The 10,560-nt window shown below is 63.7% G+C and overlaps 1 protein-coding gene across 3 annotated transcripts in view; it reads left to right on the top strand.

Moving 5' to 3' along the window:
* Positions 1 to 9,393, top strand: part of MROH1 (maestro heat-like repeat family member 1) — a 54,349-nt gene extending 44,956 nt beyond the window's left edge. For all 3 annotated transcript variants that reach the window (XM_010566800.1, XM_010566801.1, XM_010566802.1), the window contains 8 exons: positions 34 to 148; positions 2,184 to 2,330; positions 4,058 to 4,246; positions 5,455 to 5,607; positions 5,729 to 5,863; positions 6,142 to 6,244; positions 7,216 to 7,281; positions 8,985 to 9,393. In XM_010566800.1, coding sequence (XP_010565102.1) covers positions 34 to 148; positions 2,184 to 2,330; positions 4,058 to 4,246; positions 5,455 to 5,607; positions 5,729 to 5,863; positions 6,142 to 6,244; positions 7,216 to 7,281; positions 8,985 to 9,070 — 994 coding nt within the window. In that variant the 3' untranslated portion in view covers positions 9,071 to 9,393. The remainder of the gene's footprint in view (positions 1 to 33; positions 149 to 2,183; positions 2,331 to 4,057; positions 4,247 to 5,454; positions 5,608 to 5,728; positions 5,864 to 6,141; positions 6,245 to 7,215; positions 7,282 to 8,984) is intronic.
* The last annotated feature ends 1,167 nt before the right edge of the window (positions 9,394 to 10,560 follow it).

A 10,560-nucleotide genomic window follows, 5' to 3' on the forward strand; every position in this document is an offset into this window, starting at 1 on the left:
GGCGCTGGTGACGCGTGCCGCTTCTCTCGGCAGCGCGATGGCACGACACGCCGGCCCCCGGCTCCCCCTGATCGTGAAGAACCTCGTCCCGACGCTGAGCGGCGTCTTCGACAGCCAGAGGATCACCACCACCGCCTTCTTCGCCGAGGTGAGCGGGGGGGAGGCGGCCGAGCCACCACTGCGGGCTGGCTCTTGGCCGTCCGTCTGTCTTTCCCTGCCCGGCTGGAGAGCGGCCGGGATGAGGGTTAAGCTGCGGCAGGGTTCTGCCTGTCCTCCTCGGCTTCCCGACCCTCTGGTAGAGGGGATGGCAGAGAAGCGCTTGCAGGAGTCCAACTCTGAACACATCACCGCCATGAGCCAGCAAACCGTAACTCCGTCCTTACGTACCACCCTGAGGAATGAAGTGACTCAAGTCCTTTCCCCTCGCCGGCAGCGCAGCCAGCAGACTGTAACACTACCTCTCCGTACATACCACCTTAAAGCCCTGGGCCACTCGAGGAGTTTTTGTTACATAAAGGAGCACCTTATGCCAACAATGCAGAACTGTATCCCCCCTTATAAACCACCTTTTAAATTCTCAGCTGCTTAAGCAGCCTGGGATTAAGGCACTGTTTTTATTTTCTGTTTGGCTGGGGGAGCTGCCGGCCCGGCTCTTGGAGCCTGTCCCAGAATCTGCTTTAGTTTTGGAGTGTGGTTGGCTCTCTGCATCCTTAAAGGGTTTAAAATAGCAGCTTTGCCTCACCGTGGAGCTGGAGGGGAAGGAAGCAAATGCCTGTGTCTCCCTCTCTCAAAACTGATGAGGTGAGAGCTCAGTCCCTTTTCTCTCAGCCGTGCCAGTGACGGAGATGACAGAGGGGAAGCGAGGAGGGGAACGGCCACTGGGCTGGAGCAGCGGGAGGACGGGCAGCACGGGGCCGCTGTGCGGCAGCCTCTGCTCCCCTGACCTCCCCGGGGTCCCCCGGACGGCAGCAGAGGTGCAGCCGCTGCCCCAGGGTGGCTCTCGCCGCCTCGTCCCGGCGGCACCCGGAGCGGGGTTCCTTCCATGCCCCCGGGACCCGTCGAGGCGCTGTCGGTGCCTGCGCGTGGCTGTCGGGCTCTGGGGTTCCAGGTCTCGTGTCGAGAGCCCCGGGGCTCTCGGCCTCTCCGCAGCGGCGGCAGGTGACGGTGGGTGCACACAGGGAGCCCCCCCGCCACCACGGCTGAAGCCCGGAGGGGTCCCGCTTGACCCCCCCCCATCCCGGGGAGATAAACCCCAGAGGTGCCGCGCCAGTGCCCGTCAACCCAGAAGTGCCCTGTCGGCGCCGGGCTCCTGCCAGCCCCACCTTTGCCGGCGGTTAAACCGCCTTCCCGTAAAGCGGAGCCTGATCCATCCAGGATGAGCTGGGCCCCACCGGGAAGGGCCAGCGACGCTCCTTGGAGCGCATCCCGCTTCCGTACGTGGCTCTCCCCACCACCCGGGGGGCTCGGTTAGGAGGGTCAGTGGGAGAGCAGCCCTGCTGTCTCCCTCCAGCCAGGTCTCCTGAATTGCTCTCCTTGAGTCTCTGCCCAGCTGGTTCCTCCCAGCAGCGCTCGGAGCGCTCCGGGAACAAGGAGCTGCTGGCCAAAAGCTCCGGTTCCGCTGCTGCTCAGCGGCTGGGGATGCTCCCGGGGGGCTCTGGGGAACGCGGTGGCTCTGGGTGCCCCTGCACCGCTCTGGAAGAGCGGCTGGCCGTGTCCCTGGCCAGTCCCCAGCCCGAGGGACGTGCTTTGGCCCTCCATCCCTGTAAAGACTCTGACTTCTCCATAGCCAGCCTCGTCTCACTTGGCAGGTGATCTGGGGAGCAAGGATTTAGCTTTCGTGTAGGTTTCGTAGATTTCTCCCGGCTGTCGGTGCTCGCCCAGGCTTCCCCCTTCTCCCCAACTTAGGGTCCTCGGTTTTCTCAATTTACGTGTTATGAATTTTTGCAGGTTCCCCAAATCCAAGTGCCTGCCTGAGGGGGTGCAGGGGCTGAGGGCTCCCCCAGCCCTGCCTCTGGATGGTGTGGATGTGGAGTGAGGGTCTGAGGGGAGCCAGGGGACAAATCAAGTCTGCCGGGGCTGTTTCCCGGTGTAAAGGAATAAGAGCGTCCAAAACACAGCCATCACCTCCCTCGTGGTTCACGGCCCCCCTGTCCTGTCGATGCTGAGACTTTCTTTTGCTTTAGCTCCTCAATAGTAATGTGGTGAATGACCTGATCCTGCTGGAGACCATGATGGATAACATGACGGGGAGGCAGAAGGACACCTGCTTGTTGGTGCGGATGCTGGCGCTCCGGGGGCTCGGCAACATCGCCTCCGGCTCGCCGGAAAAGGTGAGAGCCAGGAGTCCTGGCCGGGGCTGGGTGGGAGAAGGGAGCACGTAGCCACTGGGAAATTCTGCTCGTCAAAGACGGGGGGGTCTTTAGGCAGGACAGTCGGCCACCTCCTCGTCCTGGTGACGGCACCTCCAAAACCAAGGTGGCAGCTGCCCACCACTGCGGGACTGCTCTGGTTTAGGAGATGCCTTTAGAAAAGCCTGGCTTTGGAGAAAAGCCTGGCTTTGGAGAAAAGCCCGGCATCCTTGGCGGGAGGCTGGCTGGTCCAAACAAGCCAGGTCAGCTGTGGGGCTGCCCACGCAGGCAACAGCATCACGCTCGTGCAAGACCTGTGAGCCCATCGCTCCTCCCGGTGGTTTTGCCGGCTGACGAGTGGATCCTTAAAAGCAAAGTGATGCCCTGTCCTGACAATGGGGTTCAGGCAGGCCAGAGTTGGTATCCCCTCTCTCCGAAGCGGCGGTCAGAGTGGTTTGTGCCGGGGGCACGTCCGTGGAGCGGCACGCAGGGGAGGGCAGGCGCAGGGTGCTCTGCGCTCGCAGCTCGTCGCCTGGAGGATGCGCAGGGGGTGGCCGGTACCCGCCAGGCTCCAGATGCACCTTGCAGCCGGGAAGCGATGGCTTAAACCCCCTTTCCTGCCCGGGAGAGGAGCCGATGCCGCAAACCCCGCAGGCGTGGGAGCATGGGGCTGCGTGGGAGCATCGGGCTGCCTGGAGCTGCCGGCCTGACCCCGCAGCTCTCCTTACCTGACGGCTGATCGGCCGCGGCGCGGGGGCTTGGCAAGCTCCTGTGCTCGCCCGTGCCAAACCCCGGGAAGAGGTCACGGGTGGGCCAGCCCCAAGACAGACAATACGCTACCGTGATCTGCTGATAAAGTATAAGTAGCTACTAAAAATACCATTCCGCTGGCGTAAGCTCGGTCAGAGCCGCTGCTCTAACAGCATCCAGTGCTCCGGGTCGTGTGAGCCGGAGCGCTGCCTCGGGGAGGGAAGAAACCAGGAGTGCTGACAGTGCAGCCTGGTGAGGATGAGGAAGGCAGCGACGAGCTCGTGCAATTAGGGCAATGGCAGAGACGAGCTGTTGCCAGCTCCTGCGCTCAGCCCAACCGGAGCCCAGCAAGCACCGCTGGGTTTCCAGCCCGTCAGGAGAGCTGCTTCCCGGACCGTGCTGCGGATGCTCCTGTCCGTGAGCTGCTGGGGCAACCCGGAGCAATGCTGGCCCGGTAAGACCAGGCAGGCACGGGTCTGGGTCTGGGAGGGTTCTAGGGCTCCTGCCATCCCGGGTGGCTCAAGGACAGCAGTCCGTCTGTCCGTCCTTGCCCCTTCCCGGCTATGCTCCGTAAGCCATGCTGAATAGCACGGCGTAGTTTGCAAAGCTGAGTGCTTGGAATTAAGTGATGGCAGACTTAACGTGGCTTATGCAAACTTAATTTCCCCCTTCGCTGTGTATACACGAGCTCTAATTACACAGTGAAGTACGGCATTGATGGTTCCAGCGGGAGGGGAGCTGGTGACTGCAGTAAGCAGTTACCGTGTGCAATGACTGGCCTGTGCCGAAGACGCTTTGCCCGCGGCGGTCGTAATTTTAAGTCTCCTTCCAGCTCTTTCTGGCTGGAAGCGCGGCGTGGGGCAGGAGCCTGCTGCAGGGCACCCGGAGGACGTGTCCCTGCCAGCCCTCCTGCCAGGCTCGCCCCACGGGGACCGCTTTTCTCACCGCTTCCCTCGCAGGTGAGGAAGCACGGGGCCAAGCTCCTGGCGTCCATGGTCAACGGCATGGATGACAAAGACGACCCCCACAACCTGGTTGCCCTCGAGGCCATGTCCAGTCTCTCCAAGCTCCTGGATCACGTGGAGGAGAGAGACATCCAGTCCATGCTCCTCCACATCGCCATCAGGATCCGGCCCTTCTTTGACAGCGTAAGGCATCACCCTGGCTGTGCCCGGGAGGTCGAGCTCGTGGCTTTGCCGGCGCGTCTGAAAGGGCTCGTCTGCCGAGCCAGAGCCTGCTTAACGCAGGGGACGTGTGTGGGAGCAGCGGGAGTCTGCTCGGATGCTACGGGGCACATCCCGGGATGCCGGCAGCGCTGCGGAGCCGGGGGAAGGAGGTTGGGGTGCCGCATCCCCAGCTGGGAGCTCAGCACCGGCTGCATAAAGACACGGTGTGGTTGGGAAGCGGAGGTGCCCATTGCATCGTCTGCTTGGACCTTGACTCGTCCTGGGTGGCAAGAAGCTCTGGGTGCGGGGTTGAGCCAGAGCTGGGTTTTGTGGGTGCCCTGGGGCAGGACCAAGGGCAGAGTGAGGCCGGGGAGAGGGGAGAAGTCCTCTGCGGGTCTGTCCCAGGGGGTTTCACTGCCCTTAGCAGTCTCTGTCCACCCTCCAAACCCCTCCAGCATCACCACGGAGAAGCTTGATGGTTCTGCTCAGCTTGCAGCCCGTCCTGGGGCTTAAGCCTCGTCCTCTGCTCCGGTGCTGAGCTGCCGCAGTCCCGCTGGGAGCATCCCCGCCTTGGCCAGGCCCTTGCTGCACCCCACGCTCCGGCTTTGTGGGTGTCATCTTCTCTGCTGCTTCTCTGGCCTGAGCAGAACCGCAGCCAGGAGCTTGCTCTGCCCCTTCGAAGGGCTGGAGCTGGCTGCGGCAATGAAGACCCCCCATCCCCAAACTCGGTTCCCAGCTCCTCCCGGGTGCCAGCTGGTGGGGGGATCTGGACCAGCGGGAGAAAACGGGCATGATGGTGGCTGAAATTTGGGATGAAGAGGCAGGGGGCTGTGGTTTTGTGGAGTCATTAGGTGGGAGGGAGTGAATTTACACCCCTAACAGAGCCTGTCCTCAGCCCACGGGCGGTTTTGTTATTTCCTGGCAAAGAGTTGTCTAAAATGGTTTTCAAAAACCAACCAACTGAACAAAAAAAGCTGAGGTCCTGCCACTGAGGACCGGGGCAGCCTGGGAAGGAGGTGCTGAGGGTTTGGGACAGACAGGAGCGTTTCTCTTGCTGCTCTGATGCCCTCCAGCCTGAGAAGCGAGGTGGTGGGTGGTGGGAGCAGCCCTGCCAGATGCGTCCCCCAAAACAGGAGATGCCCAGCGCAGGTCAGTTCCCGCTGAGCCCTGCTTGTCCCCTCTGCCCGCAGGAGCAGCCTGACCTCCGCCAGTCCTCCATCGTCCTCTTTGGCAAACTGACCAAGTTCAGCGAAGGCGACTGCGAAGTCTTCTTCGAGCAAATCCTGAACGGGCTGGTGACGCTGCTGCTGCACCTCCAGGACCCGAAGCCAGAGGTTGTCAAAGTGAGTGCCCCGCTGGCCGGCGGGAACCGGGGAGGGGGGGTCCTCTGCCTCGGCGTGGGGATCCTGCGAGGTGCCGAGCTCTGGAGTGCGTGTGCTGCAGCCTCCCCTCTCTGTGCCGCAGGCCTGCAAGTTTGCTCTGCGCATGTGTGGTCCCAACATGGGCTGCGAGGGGCTCTGCGACATGTTCCTCAACCACCTGCGGGAGGACAGGAGCCTGCACTACGGGGAGTTCATGAACAACGTCTGCAAACACCTGGTGAGCGGTTGCCAGAGCCCGTGGCACTGGTGCCGGCACTGCCCGCGGGACTCAGTGCAAGCCGGCGGGGCTCGTGCGGGGACTGCTGGTCCATAAGGTCCTCCGGGTCCTGTCCCGGTGTCCGGACGGGGCGATTCCCCCTCCCCAGCCCAGGCATGTTCCTGGGCTGACCTCAGACTCCCCAGGAGCTCCAGGCTTCCAGGAGATGGTGCCAGTGCCGCAGGCAGCCGGTCTCCTGTCCTGCGTGACTTTTTCTTCGGCGGCTGTTTCTCTCCTAGATGCAGAGCTACCCAGAAATGCTGAACCGCCTGATCTTAACCAACCTGTTCTACTTCAAGAGCAACTGGGTGGACATCCGAGCAGCTGCGCCCATGTTCATCGGTAAGGCTGCTGGGGTCCTGCTCTCATGCGGCTCCTCGGGCTTCACGGTGGGGGGTGTCCTCTCCCCAGGACACTGTTGTCCGAGGAATGCTTTCGGTCCCCGTTCTGCTGGGAGGGCACTGCGGACGAGCAGGGCTGCTGGAAACGGCCAGGTCTTCTGGTGCCTCCATCTCGTGCGGAGCACCAGCCTGCGCCTTGCCGTGCCCAGGCCCGGAGACGGGCGCACGTGCCATGTCCCCCGGTGGTGCCAGCACCCCAGGAACTTTTCTCCAGCCACTTCCCACTCATGCTGGCTGGGTGCGCGGTGTCTGCCGTGAGCAGCTGAGGTGGAAAGCGCGTGGCCGGGTCCTGCCACGGTTTGGATGACTGCCCGCCGTGGGCAATGCCTGTGCAGACCCTGGTTGGCAGCAGCAGTGGGCTGCCGGTGGGCTGCGCGGACGATGCCCTCAGTGGAGCCTGGACCAGCTCGGTCCATCACTGTAAAGGTCTCCGGGCTCAGGGTGCAGCACGCGGGTGATGTTAACGGTGAGGTGAGCAACGTGGCCAGAAGAGCTGCCTCAGCCCCATGCCCTCAGCTCAGCGCTTCTGCGATTCCCCCTTTCTGAGGACCTGGGCACATCCGAGCCCAGCCTTGCTTTTACCCCTTGAAGATTGGAGGGGGGGGGCAGGTTTTGCTGCTTTCAGCACAGACCTCAGCTGCACTGCGCTCGGATGTGCCCAGTGACGCTTTAGGACGAGTTACTGGAGCTGCAGGTGGCAGGAACGCTGGCAGGCATCTCCTTGGGGCACGTTAGGGCGTTGTGCGTACAACACCCACCATCGCCCTCGCCTGAGCGGTTGTCGAGGGGTTTCCATCGAGATTCTGCACAACCCGCGGACGCAGGGACGAGTGAGCTGGTGCCCGGCGGCGTGCCCCCGTTACCTGTCTCCTCGCTCCTTGGTGGGATCCAGACTCTGAAATTCTTCCTCAGGCTTCCTCGTGCTGCACGTGGACGAAGACCACTGTCAGCAAGTGGACCTGGACCAGCTCATTTCGGGTGAGTAGGTGCTGCCGCCCGCGGCTTTCGCTGCTGGGGACTGGGGGGGGGGTTTGCCTCTGCCCGCCGGAGCTCAGCCCTGGGACGCTGCTGTGCCCGAGGCTCCTGCCCGGCTCTTGGAGCCGGCAGCTTTGGGGGGCTTTAGGACATCACAGAGGGACGAGTCTGCAATGGGATCCCGCTCCCTCCTGGATGCGCCGGATGCATCCCTGGGCGAGCTGGGGGACGCGGGGAATGTCCCCGACCTCCTGGACAGCCCACAAAGCCAGAGCTGTGGCCAGGATGAGCCCGGCACCTGCGGGCAACAGATGCGGAGGGGTCCTGGGCTGGAAAGCCAAGGTGCTGCGGGGGGCCGAGCCGTCGGCGCGGGGATGCCGAGACGGCACCTGGTTTGCGCCCCGCGAGGGGCCGAGGTTGCAGCCACGCGACCCCCCAAAACCCCCCAGGGCTGCAGGGCGAGCTCCGGTCTTTGGCCAGCAGCTCCAGTCCCGGGCGTCTGTCGGGGGGCTCAGGGGGCATTTGCAGTGGCTTAGCGTAAGCAGGAGGGGACTCGCAGGGTTTGTTTGTAACGTGTTAACCGTTAAAAGGCAGAGTTAAGGCTCGTTATGAAGGGCTAATAAAAAGTCGACTTGAAGCTGGTGGCATTTTGGAGCAGAGTTAAGTAATTTTCCTGGATTTCAGGGATTTTTTCCCTGTCACTAGTGACCTCATAGTATATAGTAATGCATGGAAACTTTTGGATTGTTCCAAGGGAGCTTAAAAAACACTAAAAAAGGAAAAACTATCTTTCCGTTGGCTCCCTGAGCCCTTCCAGAAGAAAGAGGCCTGTCTGTTTGAAACAAGTGAAAGATAATCTGCCTGCGTGTGAGTAATCGCTGGAGCGAGCAGGCCTGGATTGGGTTGCGCGAGCTTCCCGTGTTGAGTGGCTCGGCCGTGCGGGGGTCCGGGGGGGGCTTCGGCGTTACGCCCCCGCGGCCGGGTCCGGCGAGGCACGAGGACGCGGCGAGCGGGCACATAAATCAGGGGAGCCCGGCTCGCTGCGGGAGCAGAAGTTGGGGGGGACACACATGGGAGGGAGGCGAGGGCTCTCCTGCGCCGGGTAAACAAGCTACTGGAAAAATATTATTATACTTTTACTGCTAGGAAAAACTACCTGGGTTGTTTTCTTACTACCGGGAGCCGTTCCAGGCATTAGGAAATCGTGCTGATAGGGGAGGCTTGGCCCGGCGAGCGTCTGCACAGCCCCGCGGGCCCCCGGGGGCTCAGCTCCCGGCTCCGTTCCCCTCCCCGGCCCCGGACCCCCGTGCTGGGGGCCCTTCTCCTCCCCAGGTCGGTGCAGGAGCAGCCCCACCGGCTTGAGCCCCGCGCCCCAAAGCCCCCTCCCCGGTCCCCCATCGCCCCGGGACCCCGGGACCGGGCAGAGCCAGCAGCCTCCGCAGCACCGTCCCGCTGCCGTGGCGGGGGTCCCCTGGGCTCTGCAGAGCTGGGGGGCTCCTGGGGGGGGCTGAAGAGGACTTAGGGTGCTTGTTCCCCCCCTGGGGCATGTGAGGGGGCTGGCGGGGGGGCCCAGCATCCCTGGGACTGGAGTTTCTCCTTCCTTGTGCGATGGAGCAAAGCCAGGATGCGGCTGGGGGGGGTGGGGGGGTGGGGGGGGGCCGTGGTCCCGTAGCCCCCCCGACACGTCTGTGCTCTGCTCCTTCCAGCTCTGAACCTGCTCCTGAAGGACCCCGTCCCTGCCGTCCGCGTGAAGGTGGCAGAGACCCTGGGCCGCCTCGTCAGGATCCTGTGAGCCCCCCGGGGGCCCCCCCAGCTCCGCCGCAGCAATAGTCGGGTCGGCTCCTCGCCGCGAGCCCCACGGCTTTGGGGTCCCTGCGGGCACTGCCACGTCTTCCTGCATCCCGGGGTCCGGCTTGCCTGCCTTCGCGGCAGCCCCCGTCGTCTTCCTCCGCTCTCGCCAGCCTGCGGGAGCCCACCCGAACCCCCCCTCCCAATGCCAGGACTGGCTTGGCCCGGCTGTGGCACCGTGGTGGCCGGAGGACACGGTGGGCATGTGGCCCCTCTCCGCAGGCTGCTGGACGGGGGTCCTGGTTGACTTGTGGGATGAGGGTCCTGGGCAGGGATGTGGCAGCATGGGGAGGGAAGGGGCTGCAGCTGCCCCACAGCCGTGGGCCGGCAGCATCCCCGGGCTCAGCCAGGAGCAGGACGGAGCCTGAGCCCCCCCCTCACCCCGGCTGCCTCCAGCCCCTCGTCCCACCCTGCTGCTCTCCGGTACTGAGGACAGGGGCCCTATTCGATGAATGTGACCGTCCTCTTGACACACATGTACATAAACGTATTTTTAAATAAAGCTCTTTGCTCCTCAAGCGTTGTGATGGGGGGAAGGGGATGGGTTTCCCCCCCCAACCCCACAGCTGTGTGAGCCGGGTCGTGGCAGGGGCTTTGGGGAGCCCGTGGGGAGGGAGCGGCACGGAGGAAACCGCTGGCTGTGCAGGGATCCCCTTCGGAGGAAGATGCTCGGTCTCTTCCCCCTGCCTTTGCCAAAGGGGAGGCACAGCACTGGCCCTGGCTCGAGTCATGGGGTCCCCTCGAGCTGGTCCTGCCCTGCTCCTCGTCGTGGGTTTCTGTCCCCACCCTGGAGCTCCCTGCTCTGGTCACCTCTGGGCTCTTCTTCGGGTGCTGATTCTGTTCCAGCTCCTGCTCCTGGCCCTGCTCTGCTCCCTGGGCTCCTTTGCTGGCATGTTAGTGATATGGGGGGGCCGGGGACAGGGGCAGCGCTCTCTGGGCGCTTCCTCCGCAACCAGAAGCAGCAGAGGGAGGTGTGGGGTGGTAGCGGTCCCGTTGCGTGACCTGGCACCATCCTCCCAGCAGCGCTCCTCCTCGGCACTCAGCAGTGATGCCTGTATCTAGCAGGGCTTGCAGTATCAGTAGGGCTCAGAGTGAACAAGCCAGGGCAGAGAAGAGCTGCCGTGAGAGAGGCAGGAGTGGTTCGTGCTGCAGGGAGGGTGGAGAGGTCACCTGGGGCTTGGTGGCAGGAGGTGGCCTGTGAGCTCGTGGCCCTGCCATGCCGCCGCGGTGCCCATGGGCTCCGGTGGTCCCACGGCTCCCGCCTCTGCACGGGGCTGGGCGGCTGCTGGGGCCTTTCTGTTGCTGTGGGACAATCCCTCAGCCCTGCCTGCTCCCTGGGCCAAAAGAGCTCTGGAATCCTGCACGTCTCCGGCTGTTCAGCTCTGGCGTGGCAGGGGGATTCCTGGGATGGCTGGGCTGCACCTGGGCTGCGGC

This window comes from Haliaeetus leucocephalus, unplaced genomic scaffold, assembly GCF_000737465.1.
Source record: "Haliaeetus leucocephalus isolate CR32 unplaced genomic scaffold, Haliaeetus_leucocephalus-4.0 Scaffold218, whole genome shotgun sequence".
Classification (NCBI taxonomy): Eukaryota; Metazoa; Chordata; class Aves; order Accipitriformes; family Accipitridae; genus Haliaeetus; species Haliaeetus leucocephalus.